At 35.8% G+C, this 19,540-nt stretch overlaps 2 protein-coding genes across 2 annotated transcripts; both read right to left on the bottom strand.

The window, feature by feature from the left end:
• Window positions 1-560: 560 nt before the first annotated feature.
• On the bottom strand, window positions 561-3,569 carry LOC129273406 (uncharacterized). Its single transcript, XM_054910434.2, has 2 exons — window positions 3,364-3,569; window positions 561-2,521 (listed from the first exon to the last, which is right to left on the bottom strand). Exons 1-2 carry the CDS (start codon window positions 3,389-3,391, stop codon window positions 1,200-1,202), a joined length of 1,350 nt encoding a protein of 449 aa, XP_054766409.2. The 5' UTR covers window positions 3,392-3,569; the 3' UTR covers window positions 561-1,199.
• Window positions 3,570-8,179: 4,610 nt separating this feature from the next.
• Window positions 8,180-13,304, bottom strand: LOC129273404 (uncharacterized). Its single transcript, XM_054910432.2, has 2 exons — window positions 12,876-13,304; window positions 8,180-12,042 (listed from the first exon to the last, which is right to left on the bottom strand). Exon 2 carries the CDS (start codon window positions 11,949-11,951, stop codon window positions 10,782-10,784), a length of 1,170 nt encoding a protein of 389 aa, XP_054766407.2. The 5' UTR covers window positions 11,952-12,042; window positions 12,876-13,304; the 3' UTR covers window positions 8,180-10,781.
• Window positions 13,305-19,540: the final 6,236 nt, after the last annotated feature.

Raw genomic sequence — 19,540 nt, 5'->3', positions numbered from 1 at the left:
CCTGTAAGGAGCTCTCAGTGTGATATTTGTATTTTATCCGTGTGTATAATTTTATGTGCCTGTATTAACTTTGGATTTCTGCAATGCAACATAGTAAGTTTACTAGCCTCATTTTCGACATCATGAAAATCAACATCGTGCACAATGAAGAGAGACTGGATCATGAATACACTAGCAAGTAATGCAGCAAGATTCCAACCGGTATAGGCACAAGGAACACTGCCAACATGACCAAGCTCAACATTATATTATCTAGGACCCCATTGGAAATAAGCCTTTCGGCTTTCATGGGCTATCCTGTCAAGGTATTCTTCAATTTTATTGTAATCTCCTGTGATATTCTTGACGAATAAAATCAATCAATCAATCAATTATGATGGACTAAAAGACATCATCGACATCACACACAGACAACTTGAACACAACCGGTATATAGCAAAGCAACACCATACGTCAAGCAGATTTATGATCAACAATTTGGTATACAGGCAACATTCGCTACAAATCACAGGGCAAGTGAAAACAGACGTGACTCTGTTAATGAATTCATATTTACGTGATTTCGTGATATCTGGTTATCTATTTATTGTGATACATGATTTTAAAAAAGGTGTTCTTCAAACAAAATAAGGTGATAATTGCACACATCAACAAAAGAATAAATAAAAATATATCTCGATTTAAAATTTATAAATTCAAACGTGTCCTTTCCTTTCCACTCTTAACCTTCTCTTTAAAATTAGATGGTAATATTTCTCGTGTATGGCTAAAATCATGTTGACATTCCTCTTTAGAGTATATTTATTTCTATAACGAAACATCATCAAAATTTCGCTCAAATATCAATTTGTTTTCAATAAGAAACCTATAAGACAACCCTTAAAAAAAACCGCTTCTTCCATTTCAAGAAAGTGCATGTTTTGATGTAAATACATCTATACATTGACCATCATTTCTCAAGTGTATATCAAGAGAGACCAATTTGCATCAATTATTGCACGAAAATCATATAACGTAGTCCTCGTTGCGTGAAACTTAGCACAAAGATTAGCGTTTGGCATGTTTAGTGCTCATCTATGTACCAAGAAAATCTTGTTTTGTTCATGTTGGTTTCCTCGTCAGGGCAGTAATGATTTATACATCAATGATATCAGTTCTTTGAAAGAATCTTAACTTAACTCTTTGAAAATATGCATCAACTACGACTCTTCTTGAACATCGTGCATGGTACTAGGAACATTCAGTACAATCTTCTTACGTGGAATTGAGTTGGCAGTTCCATAGGTGGTCTGAGGTGGGTCCATAACGGGGCAATCGCTCAACCAATGGTTCACTAACCTGTCTCGAGGTACCTCATCTCTCGGAATTACTCTCTTCTTGTTGCTGATGCCGCTATCAATGAACTCGGTCTGAGTGGATGGTGAGTCTAATGCAAACTTGACGGTTTTCTCTTGCTGATATTTCTTTGAGAGCTGGTTCAGGTGCATCATCACCTTGCGTTCTGTGTTGTTGCCGTTGGATGCTGTAGGTCGCGGCGTGTCTTCGGACGCCCAGATGTGTTGGAGATCTGTTGCCGGTGAGGTCATCTCCGGCGCAGTCTGTGGAGCGAATGTCACCCGGGGCTTATGTTCACGTGTGGGTTCTTGGGATTCTGGAGGCTGAGTCTTTGGCCGTTGATTTACAATGATCAGTCTTTGATAGGCCTTTACGCTTCCACTTTGCAATTCATGAGGAATTAAGTTTGTTTGAAACTGGCCCTCGAGGACTCTGATCTTTTCCTGAAAGTTTTTCAACATGCGTTGCCTACTCGAAGGAAATGGCTTTGAACAGAATCTTTTAGGGGTTTGTTCGCTGAAGCGAACTTCGTTCAAGTTACCTTTCCTCCCGATTGGTGGCATCGGTTCGGGGTCAACCCTAACCGAGACATCACCATCTAATGATGATGATCTAGACTTCGTAGGACTCGATCTTGGACTCGTGTCACCTCGTTTGGTCAATGCTATTGATGTCACAGAGAATGTATTCCGGGTCAGGTCACACGACTTAGATGGCCTTCTTTGGTTAGATGTTGCCATGGTCGGCACTGATCTTTCAGAAAACATTCTGCTACTCACAGATATTGCATCAGGCTGGGTGACTGAAACCGACGCACTGTCCTTTTCGGCCTCACTTCGTTGTGCGATGGACTTTTCGTTATCCTGTCCCAAGCTTAGAACGTCTGGACTCAACCTGTTCGGTTCACCGCTCTTACAGGAGACAGTTGAGACATTACCATGAAGGGCCTTTGCCTTCCCTTGGATCGTGATGACACTTCTGTTATCTAGGATGTCTGGTAGGTTTGGTCTGGGATTGCTGAGCTTTGAAGGGGTAAAGAGGCGTGGTTTTACACTTCTCTGAGCACTACCAGTTCCTGTTGAAATTGGAGATCCCCGTTCTTCATTGACCTTTCCTCTGGTTATGCGCTGGGGTTGGACGAAAACGGGAGGTTCACTGCTACCTCCTAACCCCACCACACAGAGTTCTGTTTTAAATGAACATAAAATGGAATTATGATTATAAATGATGATTATCCCTGAAAATTTTTGTAAATAATATAAAACATCATTTAGATTCCTTTATCTCCATTAGTCATCGATAAACACATCCTCTCCTCTGACTGCGTTACAGAAATTTATCAACACAAATCCTTTCATTCGGATACGTGACTTGGGTATTTTAGTGCAGTTTGAATTTTGCTTTGAACTTGAAGACCATATATTTTACTTTATTTTTTGTCATTATTTTCATTCTAATTTACTTTATTATTATTTTTTAATGATATCTCATTTCAGTGGCTTTTCTTTTGTTGATGAGGCTAAAATCATACCACTTTGGACTAGAGATATTTTTTTCTTTGGAAATTAAGACCTGCGAGATATACTATTGCTGATTGAAAAATATGTAGAATTTTAACAAAAATACGATAAAGAAAACATTATAATATGTTTTAACTTAACCATTCCCATTGCTAAACGAAACATTCTTGTATTATCTATGTGCTTCAATCACATCGAAAGTTACATTATATTGCTATCCTGCTGTTCATTTCCAAGAACCAGCACGTTGCCGTGATGTAGCATACTGTTTGCCGCAATCAAATTGATATTATTAGAATAATTGTCGAAAATAGATCACATGTTGGTTTTTCATAATTTATTTTAGTCCTTCGAAAAGTTAATTCTAACTTTACGTACAACCCCCCCCCCCCCCCCGCCCCCGCCCCTACAGCAGAGTGTAACCATAACATACCATCTTTGAGTATAAGACTCTTCGATCCGTCGATCACGAGAGGGCTTCTAATTATATTAAGAAAAGAAAACTTACCTTTCATTCCTCTTTCTCTCCAGTGCATGTTCCTTATCAAAACAGAAGAATCAGAATATCAAAATGCCATGGCAACCGTATCCTTTCCTCATCCAAAATCCGGATAAACGGTGGTAAAGACTCCGGAGGTTTATGTAGGTAAAAGAGGGAAGAGCTTCAAGATAAAATGGATGCTAATGTCGTGGCTCATTGATGCCTGCGTTGCCGGGGGGCAAGACATATCGACCCCCTCACGGGTGACCAAATTTGAGATAATAACCCTCGCTATGAAACTAATCGATATCATTGATTGCCGACATATCGCGTTCATACCCCCAAACATCATCATCATCATTAATATCACTTCCATCAAACTGTTATAAAATGGCGGTTTGGGGAGTTATGGTTAGTTTACTGAGGGGTGAAAACAAGTAGTGTACTAATTATATTTAACATACTATAAATCTTCTGTGAAAATTGGGCTCTAATTGATGAGCCGTTGAATAATTTAACGCAAAAACAAAAACAATTACATTCATTACTGAAATGTTCAAGGGCGACTTCCTTCTTGACGTAAGTGGTTGTGGTGATGCGGTTAGCTTCAAGAATGAATAAGGTGAAGCCTAACAGGGGTGAAAATGCTCCCAATTATAGTTATTTCATCTAGAGAAGACAAGGAGGGAGAGAAAAAGGAGAAGGGGGCGAAGGAAAAAGAACAAGGAAGACGTGAGAGCACTATCAAAATTAGAGGTTTGTGTCATATAACTCTCTAATATGGACATTAATATTCCAATGAAAAAATACTCCATAGTTAGGTCGACTTACCCATGGGCGGAAATCCCAGGGGGGCCGGGGGGACGTGTCCCCCTACCAAAAATAGTAGGGGGGACACAGTATCAAATGTCCCCCTATACTATTTTTGGTCTTTTATGATGGAGAAAAATACATCACTTCACAATCGAAATAATACATGTATTTGGACTAAATGACCTTACATTTTGGGTGAAAACCTTTTTTTTGTCAAATTTTCTAGGCCCTGGCCCCCCTACCTTTTGGGGAAAGATTTCCGCCTATGGACTTACCCCTTGAAAGTGTTATAGTGGGTTATTTTTTTAGACCTGAAGTATGGGGGAAATAGGAATAAGAAAGAGAAGAAGACGAATTAAGAAATAGAGAATGACAGTGACGAATTGGTCATTTGTTGTGGGAGAGAGGTCACATTGAGATGAAGAGATGATTTGGTCTTCCTAGGAATAGTTTGAGCACATGAACTTGAACAACTATGATTGATTGTCATTAATAACAACATGGAAATCTGATTAAGATTCGAAAAGGAGTTTTCTCCTTCGACACATTTACTTCCAAATTAAATTTAAGTTTAGACGCAGAGTATGAATGCGTTTCTACTATTGAATAGTGTCTTACAATGACAATACATTTAGTTGTGTCGGAATTACAAAAGTTTATTTGGGTTGAGAGCGTATGATCACAAGAGGTTTGCCATCAAATTGTTATCCGGTTCTTTGCAAGTGACTCCACCTTATGAATATTAAATGATGGATTATGTCTAGTCTCTAATCTCAAACCCCCTTATTATCAAGGTCTGATGAAGATATACCTGCAGGTGCTCAAATTTTGTCCTTCATATTTTATTTACAAAGAGTGGAGGATAAGAAGTCAAAGGGGGGGGGGGGTCGGAAGGGACCACTTGGTGGAAATGATGGGCAGAATAGAAAGATAATCAAAGGACAATGATGAGCATCTATTCATGTGCAGTAACCCATCTTGATTATTTTCTAAGTGCGCAATAAAACTACATATTATAAGAAACAGAACCATAAATCATATAGGGAAGTGGTGAAAACAGTTAATTATGCTATGGAAATTATGGCTGAATAAATCATGTAAATCACTCAAAAATGAATGAATAACTCCAACAATTATCCACCCTCACAAAAGTCATACATCGAAATGTTGTAAGGTACGAAAGTATACGTTATTGTTCTAGTTAAATTATCTATTAAGGGGACATAATTATATCAAACATATCATAAACGTTGGAACTCGAGCGAGTGAAACAAGCGAGCATATAAAGATCCTCCTTATACTTGAAAATGTCATTTTGTTAAGAATCAGCAGGTAATTCTAAAACGACCAGAAACTTAATTATTGATATTTTGTACCAAAAGATAACAAACAATCTCAAAATGGAAAACAAAATCATCAATTTGAGTTTTGTGTCCATTATGTGCATCATTATTGTACAATTCTCCATGATGTCACTATACGCTCTATTGGTAATCGTTTATGATATTGATTCAATACCCATTTAATATCACGTTTGTTTCAAATGAACACCATTGACATCGCCGTGACATCGATTGTGCAGTCTGGGGTTTACAACCAGATAGCCATGCAATATATGTTTATATCGAGGGAAGACTATGACATCGATTCTAGAGTGGGATAAAATAAAAACTTACACGGTTGAAACACGACGATGCAAGCCAGACACCAAGGACATTCTTAAGATTGTTGAGATGAGTTGAGGGTCAATAGAATCGATCGATCTGGCACCGCTAAGGTGCGAAGCATGTCACCACAAAAAAGAAACTATGGACGACTGGATGTAGACACTATATAAAAATTGTAAACTTTAGATCACTTTAACATCCATACATATTATAAATTTTGAATAACATTAACTTCCCTCAAACATGTCCAATATCACTTATTCACTTCACAGTTAACATGGTAAAACCTCACTTGCCTTCGCTCAAACATTAACTGTGGAATACAATTTAATATTTTTTACGTTACTTTCCAACATCATGATATTACTTTAAATTTACTTTTCATTTGTTTTTTTAATTTTGGTTAAAATCAACACAGAGGCTGTTTTGTATTGTAGTCCTGTGTCTTCATCATCTTGTTATCAATGTAATTTCACTTCGTCATCATTTTCAACATTACATCAACATAAGTTTAACACCTTTTAATATCTCTTTGATACCACCTTACAATCCCTCTGATATAAAATCTTTACCATGTTCACTACCATTCTTTTATGACATTAAAAACTTGTAGTCATTAGGCCTATTAGTATTGAATTAATTAACTTGTTCTTCAAAACTTAAATGTTTGCCCTTGTGATCGATTTTAATCTCGTAGATGCACCTTCACTTAAAAACCACAAAGATAATACTTAGTAAATAGTCTTATCGATAAAATGCAGATGGCCAAGACATTGCATATTGTCGATGACAGTCTAGAATACTTTCAATCGTCATTGAATGTTTATAGAAATTCACAAAATCATATGAAATCAATGTATGTGCATGAATAACTAATCACTGCGATATATTGTCAGAGAATAAAACAATACATAGTAACTTCATTGTCATCTTATCAGTCTGATTCTACACTGCTAAAAAAAAACTGATTTTACAGAAAAAATAAGATTTTGCAGAAAGCAATAACAGAATCATTCTGTTAATTCATAAAACAGGATTTTTTCTGCAATTTAATAGAACATGTCTGTTTAAAAAGGGAAAAGGGTGTTTCATTTAAGGAAATTTGTAAGGTTCCATACACCAAATACCAATTTCCTGTAATTTTACATGATATAATGTAAGATTACGCAATCTGGTAAGATTTCAGGTGTTCTCGAGACTCTGCTGCAGGAACTTCTTTTATTTTAAGGATAAATTTTCTAACAGTGTATAAAGATTATTCATAATTATTTTCTATTAAAACTTGTTCTTTTTCAAACAGTATATGAATCATCCCCAATCCTCGCACGCTCGGGGAAAGAATGAACGATGTTGTAATCAGAACGCTGAGATATGAAGGAGAATAGTTAAAGATAAAGAGAAAAGTGAGAGTATGAAAAAAGAGAATGATAAAAAAAAGGGTGAGAATACTCAATAAAAGTAGAATGGATGCCATGTATATAGTAGTCTGTATCGGCATAAATAATTTGGAATATATATATAAAAGAAACATAATTTGTAGGAACGATTGAGAAAACAACCTAGACTGAATGCATCTTGGTTTTAACATAATTGATCGTAATTATCTTTCTTTCTTGTGTGTGTATGTGTGTGTGGAGGGGGGGGGGGGTATACTTCCACCAATTGTTGTTAAAGGTCAAGCTTGCCAAAACAATTTTAAGAAGACAACAAATCGAGCGAGCATGACGCGGTAAATTTCACCAAAATCAGATGTAAAATAAGAAAGTTATCGTTTCCAAGTTCCGTCAAGTTTACCCAACAGAGCGGGGTGATATGCAAAACTTTGAAATGCTCCAGTCTTCGTATTTTATTACACCCGATTCTAAAAAAAAGACAATGTTATCGTGGTTGTACTTGTCTAATCTGTCTCTATTTATCTAGATCCCTTTGTTGAGGTGGACTCGCTCACTAGGGAAGGTCCTAAATTTTATTATATTCATTATGTTACCGTTCCAATATCATTACCCTCAGAATTTTACCATACGATCAGAAAATAAAGAATAAGGATTCTATTTTATAATAGAACAGCCGATCGTTAACTCCTTAATTCAGAAAATCGATATCTGCATAATGGTTTGGATTGACTTTAAATAGTACAAGCGAAACTATTTAAAGATTACTCGCCATTATCCTGGGTCAACCCCCCCCCCACACACACACACACACACACACACAGACAGAGGACTGCGTTGGTCACGGGGTGTAAACGGCGGGATGGGGAGCTAGGAATGAAATGGAAAGGAATTCCATGTCCATTAACTGCTGTTCATTTGATATTTCTTATTTCATATTTATTTATTTATACGTAATTTTTTTTTTTTGGGGGGGGGGCGGTATATTCATTGATGGTGGATGGTGAACATTATTTTTTTCACCGTCTTTCTCAAAATATATTGTAAAAGAAATATCTAGAATTTTCAGGATTTGACAAATTACCTTTCCTCGTTTTGAAGGCCACCACACACTATATGATTGGTCTGTGACCCGACTAAAATAAAACTTAGTAAAATTTGATGCGAATATTGAGACATAGTTCTAAGATCTTACTGTTTACAGTTCCAAATCATGGTACGAACACTTATCTTCAAATTTGTGACTCTGCTGCCATCCTTATTAGATTAAAGGGAATTAAATGTCCGTTATGACGTCATAGCAATCATACTATTGGCTACGATTGGAAACCAACGTTGTCTTCTCTCCAAAATGGAAGCTTGCAATCATCCAAAATTGTTACACTAGTACTCTTACAATTAATTTGAATCTCAAGTAAAAAAATGCTTTTCATCACGCCCAGTTTTGGATGTTGTGCTGAACCAACCAATAGATGGCGCTATTGCATTAAGAAATCTGCAAACTTTCAGTATTCCCCGTGTTGACGTAACGGAAAGTCATTCTCAAAATGCTGACATGAGACACCGAATATTTGACCTTTCGATCTTTGATGTGTTTTTTTATATTACACTGTATATATCAAGAAAGTGTAACTCCCCTTATTTTAGCCTGATCAAAAGGATTTTGTTCAATATCGATCGACATACAAAAAAAGTCGATATAATCTCCAAAAGAGGACTATGGTCGAAACACCGTTATATGCAAGATAAATCAATAACAAGGTTGCTATACTATCAGAAAAGATTGAAGCTAAGAACGATGCTTTAAAAATAACCACCGGTTAGGCCCCGAAGTTTGAATTAAATTAATTAATAAAACTACAAAAAAGATGGGGAAATTAAACAAGTAGGGAACAAAGAAATAAAGAAAGAAAGAAAGAAAGAAGGAGGAAGAAGGGAAGGAAGGAAAGAAAGAAAGAAAGAAAGAGAGAGTGAGAGAGAGAGGGGGAGAGAGAGAGTAAAAAAAAAAGAAACAAAAAACCCACAACAACAACAAGACCAAACAGAAGAATAAGATGTGATGTTGATGAAGATAAAGAAGAAGGAGAAGAGGATTGTGTAAATCATGCTCCTGAATTTGTGCACCTTTAAAGATGTATAACGGAACCATTTTGAACCTTCCTTAACGTCAAGTATACACCTTAAAAGGTGAAAGTTTACACATTTAAGCATGTTTAGGGTACAAACTAGCATGATGTTGGTTCAAAGAATGATGAAACGTGATTTTTTTTTTGCATCCTTTTCCACCAAGGGAGCAAGATTACACCCCAAAGGGTGCAAACAGTGTTTCATTTGGGTAGCAAACTTGAACCTTTATTTCTGAGAGGGTGTACAATCTTTACTGGCAACAATCACTTTTGAGTAAACAAGACACATTCATGCTCAATCACATTAATCATTATATCATAAATATCATTTATTGCTGTTGAATAGTTTAATCATTATTTTTACACTGTCTTGCGGTTTGTGAAATAGCAATGAACTTCAACTCTTCATTCTTTAATCTTACGCACATAATGGATTATATGTATTATATGTATTCCAACATAATCAGCATTGCATTATCTATATTATTTGCATTTTGAATAGTGGAAATACAAATTGAAAGATATTCTCCTCTTTCTCGAAAAGCTTGGTGACACAATATTATTATGAACTAAACTGCATTTTTTTTAAATACATTTTTGGATGTAAGTGGGTGTGCAACAGCGCTATATTATTTTAGATGAACAAACTACATTGACTTTATACTGTTGATCATTGATAGGTGATGATGAAGGTGACCATGTGCTCACTCCAATTTTAAGAATATAACTCCAACTTTAACATCTTAACATGGTTTTAATATTTCAATTTTGCAGCAAATCCTACATTAGTAACACAAATTGCATTTTCATAAGACACGCAACACCCTATCTGCACAGTTACTTTCTTCAGTTTTTGTACGATAATGAGATAATGAACATTTCCCCTCTACTTGCATATTGAATATTAAATCGATTTCATAATACTATTTTCTTTTTTATATAAACCTAGTTGACCGCTATCACACATGTATACATTCAAAAGTCCATGCAAATCTGAGATTTTCCTTAAAAATATATATTGTGCAATCTGGTCATTTTTTGCAAAAGGCATTCATATTCAATGACATATTCCTACTCATCAAAATAATTTGGTCATTGCCAGCAGATAATGAATTCATCAATAAATAACAAGTCTGATAACGTATCAGATCAAAGTGTTTGAACCTCTGTGGCGACACGACATTTGCTCCTGCGACAATTACTCCGGTCTCAATATCTCAGAAGGCATAGGGTTAGAGTTAGAATTATAATAGAGTTTTATTATCAGAATAATGTAAAGATAAGGTTTTTGAGGTTATGTTTTGTGTTTATCTTAACGCGGCGATTTTCCATCGGAACAATATTGTTCCCAGAGCAAATTTATGAACCGTCTCGATTGACATCAGGAATGTCAACCTCCAAGTAAGAACACGAGAGGGAGTGTGAGTGACTATGCGGCATTGCTGAGCTTACTCAATAATATCAAAATGACTTTGTCTATTAACCTCCTCCAGCCACCTTACAACCCATCTTGTTTTCTTCTCATCACAATAGTTAACATGTTTAATTTCATTACACAACGTCTTATCATCATCTATGTCCATATTATTCTCTTCCTCATGGAACTTCATGGATTCGGATTGCTTGCAGGTACCCTCTGTCTTTTTGGCATTTTTGTCTTTCGAAGCACGAAGTTTTCTGGCTCTTTCTAACCACACATCTGGCGATTCCTGCTTCGAGTCAAGCTTTGGGGTAGGCCGAAGTATCTTACCTCCCTCGCCCCCATCAAGACTCGCTTTTCTTGTCCTTGATACGGTCACAGATCTCAGATTGACTTTCTTGTCTTCTGTAGGTTTTGCCTTAGTGTCTGGTGCAGTTTTCCGGTTGATCTCGCTCACTGTCTTTGTGTTTCCCAAAAGCTTCTTGAACTCTGGATCTTCCCTGAGAGGGGTGTGGTCAGCGCTAAGAAACCGGACTCGACGGATCTTACCGTCAATGGTCACCGTTTCTCGTTGAGCGGTCAACTTTGATGGCGGTGATCTCGTTGGAAACAATGCAACATGTTTAGGACCTTTGGTCATGTCCGATGGCGCCGTCCATACATTTTTACTAGGTTCTAACAATCCACTTCCCTGCAGGAAAGATTTTGGTGCGTTGGTTACATCAGTTTCTTCGGGTAACGGTTCTACACGAGACTTATTCTGCACTTCCGGTTGGTTATGCTTGATGATGCGGTCTTTGACCGGTCTACCTTGAGCCTGTTGATGGTAACCCGCATAAAGGTTCTTCCTTTTCGAGTAAATACTTCCATCAGTTCCCGGGGTTGTGAACATCTGCATGAAACTCTGTTGAGCAGGGAAAACTAGTTTCGAGGCCGGATTCAACTCGCCAATCGACGGGAGACGACCGCGTCCAACTCCTGGTCGCGGCTCCGTGATCGCTTTCGAGGTGAACCCTGTGGTCGTAGGCCACGAGTCGAAGTTGGTGAGAGGATCTACAGTGGCCGACGAGAGCGTGAAGGTACCCCTGAGTTTACTTGGTGATGATGGCGACCCTAACGTCATCTTGATGCTGCTACTACTGCTGTCCGATTCAGAACTTGATAAGCCCGTATCGGCAGGCATCATCTGAAGTTGCATTTTGGGATACTAGACATCGAACCGTTCTCATCCTCAAGGGATCTAACATCATCAATATATTCACGTATCAGCATTGCGTCATGAGCTTCACCTGTACGATCAAAATAAAAAAGAAGTTGATCATGTAACTGACAGTCATATCCAATTATTGCAAAGCTTCACGATTCAATGAATTACACAGATGAGTTGAGTCAGAAACAGGCCAGTTGATTTCAATTGTTTGTGTTGATTCGGTATGATGCCGCATCGGCCCCCCTCGACGGTAGATCGGTGGCTCCGGCAGTCATACAAGTCATGTAACTCCATGGTAGAATATGATATATTGGTAAATTGTTTAATCATATTAAAATAAACATTTATTTCGAGTGAAATAATTGTGTTGGCATGTAAATCATGTCTATTTTATGCACTGTGCGTCCATCTACAGTTCAATGATTAAAGACCATCACGTCATCTGACTTACATTTCCTATGTTTTTTTTAATGAAAACACTTATTAACTGCTTTGCAGGATCTTATGTGAATGTTGACGATCAAAATATAAACAACATTGGTTCATCACGCAACAAAATTAATATAACTAACCAAGTTACGAAAGCCAACTTTTAAACACTTAAATTCATGATGACTTTACATAAAAATTAAGTTTTCATCTGGCATGACTAGTAGGGCTGCAATGAATATTTCTGTTATACTTTTCTATGTATTGGAAACTAAAACTTTTAAATTTTAGATTCTAAACCTACGATGGGACTATAGGCGGGGAAGTGATTTAGGATTATCTTACTATCTATGTATTGGTGATTGATATTATATTGGTTGCATAAAATATTGGTTGCATAAGTATGAAATATTGATTCAAGTAAATAAGAAAGCGATTACACTAGCTAAAAAATGTTTGAAAAAAATGAATATATATATTTACCTTTTATCAGACTTGTAACATGTATCCATGGTGAGCACAACGGCAGGTCCGGTGAATTTCTTTCAACTAGCTCGAAATAAGATGAGGCTATCCGTCAACGAAAAGAAATCATAAGATGTCATCACAACTTCCAATATCAATAAATTCCAACTCGTTGTTAATCTTCGATTTCTGCCCGTGCTTCAGTATTTATTATTTTCTTATCACAAGTCCATGTATCATGTTGAATGTTGTTTGCCGAATTTAATGCGTTGAAATTACTACAAGATCACGCTTCACGACCCCCCGTTGGTATACTCCTGTTGTTATAATCCATTGATTGTGTTCGTGTAGCTGCCTCCCACACTGAATAAGATGGTATTATGTTGGATAATATCTCGTATCGATCTCCATCTACCCATTACTCTTAGATTAAAGCTATTTCCCATTGTTCAATGTCTCTTCGATCGGGCCCCTTTGAAAACGAATGGCCCTGTACTGGAATGAACGATAGAGGGAGCTGTACTAACCTTTTATTTCCGTGGCCACTGATCTGTACGCAGAATGGTGCCATGCATAACAAGATTTTTCTTGTTCACCCCTTTTGATTTCACTCGAACGTCCTTATTTAAGGATTAAAATCCCAAAACTTCATAAAGCCAACATAATTACTGTGATAGAGAGAAAGAAATTATCAATGTTGATATGTCCCATATCACAATCTATTATGATTCTATAGTGAATCGATCACGCATCAGAAATTCGTCATTTTGATTTAAAAAAACATAATATTACCGCATTTTCATATTTTTTTTTCAAATTTTGAATGTAGGTATCATTGCGTATATCATTTTGTTACAAAGTAAAAAAATTATATATGATAATCGAGATTCGAAATGCAAATTCCAGTACTGCACCACAATTAAGAAAGTGTGAATGTTCTTATTCATGTTTAAACTTTTAACAATGGCTGTTGGCATGGTTGGATTGACGGGCTTAAACAGTGTGCTTGAAATGTTTAAACAACGTTTTTACAGTGAAATAAGTCATTGTAGAAAACGTGAAAGGAAAATGTATTTTTCAAAAGTCACAATAGATTATAATTTCAATTCCGACGGGGAAGGAGGCTCCAAAGTGGGGGAAAATGGAGGAAGCATGGGGAGAATTATGTGTATGAAACCCTGGAAATATGAATTAAGATGAATTTGCATGAGTTTATTATATTAAGTCTCCATAACAAATTGACCAGGAACCGTCATATTTGGAAACCGTGTTGAGGGATTCTTGTCAAAATTTGACAGTGCTCTGTTTAAAATGAAATTTCAATCAAAAATTGATAAAGGCGATTTGAAACTATCGTTTATTTAAATAATAAAGCTGAGTGTAAAATGAACAAAAAAATAAACCCGGAGTATAGTATAGGTAACCACTTTTGTCGATATTATTTACTTATCATTTCGCTATCCCCTTTCTTTATTTTTTCCGCCGTGTCGACGGTTTCAGTCCTTAAGAGCTTTGAAATTGTTGACTGAACACAAAAATATAAATAAAGAATTTTAAAAAGAATTGTCAAACACAGGAACTGGGTAAACTTGCATGTGTACACAAGTCAATTTTGTGGAGATAAAAAGTGCCTTATATTTTTATTCGCGTTACTTGATTGAACAGTAATATTATCGGTGGTCAATAATGGTTTGCAATATGTATGTGCTAATGCTTGTACTAATAAAAGTATGAGAATTCGATATAAAAAAGCAATGCGATCATTCACATATGTTTTGCTATTATTTGGAATCTGAGTGCATCAGCCTGAGCTAGCAGTGGAACGTTGCCCTCTACGCCGCTATATGAATAGTCTCCAAGATAATATCCTTATTTTACCAATGGAAATTCGACTGGGCGTTGTGGCGTGCGCCTGTAATCCAGCTGCTTTGGAAGTCGGGGTTGGTGGATCGTTTGAGAGCGGGAGTCCTGTATGTCGTCGGTCTATGGCGATCGGGCGTCCGCGCTAAGCTCGGCATCGATATGGTTACTTGGTCGGAGGATCGGGCAACCAGGTCGTCTAAGGAGGGACGTACTGGCCCAGGGCGGAAACGCAGCAGGCAAAAGTCCCCGTGTGGAGCAGTAGTGGGATAGCGCCTGTGAATAGTCGGCGGCTTACAGCCCGTTCAACACAGTGAAACCCAATCCTTTTTGCATTTTTGTTTTCTTTCATATTTTTGTTTTTTTTTTAACTTTACTTTCTTTTTTTTTCATTTTGATTTTCTTATTATGTTAATTTTTTTTAAATTTCTTTATTTCATTTATTTCAATGTATTCAATTTTTTTTGGGGGGAAGCCTTTTTTTTAGTTGGATGTGTTTATTTTCTCTGTTGTTTTATTTTTAGTTGAAATAATTTACATTTCGTTTTATTTTATTTTTTGTATTTGCGTTTTGTATTTGCGTTTTGTTGACTTAATGTAAGTCAGTGAAAGTTTATTTTTTTAGGAAAAATCTACGGGTGGGGTGAAATGTGCAGGCACATCCCGTAAAATTTGAAAATTAATGAAGCGGCATGTAAAATGTATTTATTGCAAAAATGAGTGATGATTTTTTTTTTAATACAATTGAATTTACTTTATACTTGGCGCTTTTTTTTCGAAGAAAATATGCCCATCATTTTATAAAGATTTTTTTTTGCTTGCTTGTCAAAGTATTCATATAAAATCCGCGCCTGTGCAATGTAATTGCAAGTTCACCTTTTAACATTTTCGACTCTAAACTTCATTGTGCATATTTGATGTATGAAATGCAAATAAAAAAAGCCCCAATTCATCAGATGAAAAAAATAATATTTCACAATGAAATTTAATCATACTACTTCGAAAAGTTTTTATATACCGATTTGCCAATGAGAATTGTGTTCATAAACGAATTTAATCACAAGCCCCTGTATTGCTTTCCCGGATCGCTTCGAAAATAACCCGAGGCAGATAATACATACATCCCAAATCGAATCATGGCATTTCAAGTAACTTTTGACATTTCCTATGATTCAATATCTCAATTAAAAATAAACAACAGAATTTTGAAACAAATTGTTGGTGTTAAGATGAAACACAAAACGTGAGAAGACGTTGATAAAGCCCCCCCCCCCCCCCCCCCCTCCTGGCCCACTCGAGCCTCACATTAACAGGGATCAAAATATTCTTTGTGGACCTGGCTTCTCAAACGAACAGGCATAGTTATGGTCTCATCGAAGCCTCAAATTATTTCAAACTCGCGTGTACTAATAAAAACGTGACTTTGACCAATAGAGGCCGTGGCCTTGAACCTGAGAATAATATCATATTGTGACGTCACTGCACGCCAAGCAAATATATTCATCGGTGTTGATAACAATCACACTAGGCTCACCTTTTCCTCGCCCCTGCCACTCACTCTCTCTCCCTTCCTCTTTCTTTTTTCTCTCTCTCTGATTTATCTTTTATCCATTTCTTTTGAAGTTATAATTCAAGTGAACCTTGCTTGACTTTTGACACAATTCTAAGCAGGGGGTTAGTTTACTGGGATTTCAATTCATACTCTGTTATTAAAGTTGACCCTCGAGTTCAGTGAATAGAACAGATCCATAAAGCGGAGCAAATTATTACTCTACATAATAGCTTTGGGGGCCACAATCATGGGGATTGGGGATTGTAGTGTGAAATGCTGTCAAAACTATGGTCAAAAGCTTCCCACTCAAACTATAAAATTATGATTTATAACGCAATTTTCTCTTTTCAAATTTATTTCTTTCGGCCGTTGTTGTCTCTCGCATACTCAAAACTAGGTTTGGCAATAGTTTCACGATGTCAAAGCATGGAGTAACTCCATACTCCATGTACATTCTCCAAAACCAATAATATCCATCGTGATAATAAGATTGACTCTTAATATTTGGAAACTTACAAAATTATGCAGAGGTTTAGTAGTTTAGCATTTTATAGTGTTAAAACGGCACCACAATTCCAGGTTTTACGATTGAAATAGAAATTAATCTCGCTCGATCTCCAAGAGCCTTACACCGGGTGTCATCGGTGTCGGTCTGGGCCCGACCTCGACTGCCTCGGGCCCAATATACTGTTAATGTTTATCATTCTTTTTGAGAAAAATAAAGAATAACAAACATTACAGTCATTCGGGAAATTAACTCCAATCCTTGGGTATAGATGTGCAGTAGTGAATAGTTAAAGGAGAATGAAACTCTTGGAGCAAGTTAGCTTTTGTGAAAGCAGAAAAATCAAAGAATAAGATCAACAAAAGTTTGAGTAAAATAGGACTAGCAATAGAAGAGTTATGAGCATTTGAATGTCGAGATCACTAATGCTATGGAGATCCTCCTATTGGCAATGCGACCAAGATCTATGGTGTCACAGATGAACAACCCTCCCCTTTTGGACACTGAAAATATACCCCAAAACATCTCTTTTTGCTCATTCTAATCATATGACAAACGATTCGTCAATGATATAATGTTGTGAAACCTCTATACTTGTCCTCTCATAAAAAGAACACCTCACCTTGTGATAGACTCTATAAAAGTGAGAATATAAGTGAAATAAGTACTAAGGTAATGAGGGAGTTGTACGTGTGTGACATCACATATCTTGGTTGCATTGCCAATGGGAGGATCTACATGGCATTAGTGATCTCAATATTCAAATGCTCATAACTTTCTTATTATTCACTCAATCTTCCTCAAACTTTCAACAATATGTATATTTGAATTTTCTCTTTGATATGGATTCAGCTGGTTTCAAGGGTTTCATTCTCCTTTAATGACAATATTGTCATTAACTATTCACGTTTATCAATGTTTACAATATACACAATTGATCTCATTAAGCTAAGCTTTAGAACGTCTGACGTGATCCGACAAAGAATCACTGTAATCGAAGAAAGTCGACTGGTAAAATTTTATATGTACATTACCCAGTTTAAAAACTAAATAACAATGGTCAAAATAGGCCGTTTAAATTTATTGTTTGTATTTTTTGTTTTTGAACTGTGATTTATTCTTATTCCTACCCGAGTGATAATCTATCACTGGAAGAAGCAAGTCACACCTCACAAAAAAAACTCTTAACCGATCGATTGATATAGTAATAGTGATTCGGAATGACGTTGATTATGTTGATCTGTCTAGAACATTTCCATTTGGTGTGACTGCGATGCAGAAAAGGGCATGCCTGAGTGATCGTATCACTAATTGGGGCCGGGTGAAGTGATATTGGTATATGAATAGACATGGCGTGACTTTGTCTGCACTCACTTCTGTTATGGTTAGACTAGAAATTATTTATAAGAGAAATAAAGTAGGTCTAGGTTCTTGGTGAAAAATACATCCAATACAGTACATCTAAATATATACATACACACACATATTTATATATATTATATATATATATATATATATATATATATATATATATATATAAATACACATATTTATATATATATATATATATATGTATATATATATATGTATATATATATATATATAAATACACATATTTATATATATATATATGTATATATATATGTATATATATATATATATATATATACATATATATATATATATATATATATGTATATATATATATATATATATATATATATATATATATATATATACATATATATATATATAAAATAATCACAAAAGGTTTAGTAAATGCCGTAGAAATAAAATCGTAGATTTTAAAAGGAGCATAGCTCTCAAAAAATGAAAGGTAAAGTCACACTCTTCGTCAGTGCCCTTGATGTGACAAAAAAGAGAATTCAAAATCCGTTTCTGAAACAGTCGTGAAAAACACGTCTGTTCATATTTATATATATATGTAAATACATACATACATTGATTTTTATTCGCTTTTATGATTCTGCAGATGTTCAATTATAACATGTTTTGTTTTGACATTAAATTTTGTGTATATGAATTAAAAACCCCTCCCTTCTCACTCCCTAGCCCCCTCCCTTCCTCACTCTCCCCACCCCTTAAAAACAAAAACTTGAAAGTGGTGTAGAAAAATAAACACAAATCAAACATAGATTAAGTTATATGATTTAATCATTTTAGTATACCTCTTTGTGATACATGGACGGTATAACTATATCATAATTACGTATAGCCCCCATCGCCGCCCTAGGATTAGTGCTAAAATATGAGAGATGAAAATGCATTAGAATTGATATCGCTTCTATGTTCTTATATACTTTTCAAACTGAGTGAATTTTCGTTAAATCGACCCTTATAGTATAATGCCTCAAAATAACAGAATAATCAACGTGAACTTCATTTTTTTTAGCCCAACTGGTAATTAGACGAATAGGATATAGGACCAAGTGGGAAATAGACGAACTGGTTGTAGACAAATGAGTTTAGACCATTTTGAAGTTGGATAAACTGAGAATTAGACTAACCGATAATTTACCCTTAATTTTAACATAATAATTATGGCCAGAAATTAAAATGATTATTACCATGAAATACAGCGATAATTTCAAAGAATGCAAACTGAATTACTATCGTCATTATCAGTAAGAGATAGTCTACCACTAAAACGGCACAACAAAGTTGAAATACGTCTTTTGGGTTTACCTATATATTACTAAGCATGTCAATATATACATCAGAATTAAAATGCTCAAAGGTCACATC

This window comes from Lytechinus pictus, chromosome 12 (genome assembly GCF_037042905.1).
Source record: "Lytechinus pictus isolate F3 Inbred chromosome 12, Lp3.0, whole genome shotgun sequence".
Classification (NCBI taxonomy): Eukaryota; Metazoa; Echinodermata; class Echinoidea; order Temnopleuroida; family Toxopneustidae; genus Lytechinus; species Lytechinus pictus.
This window is presented reverse-complemented; position numbering and strand designations above follow the sequence as displayed.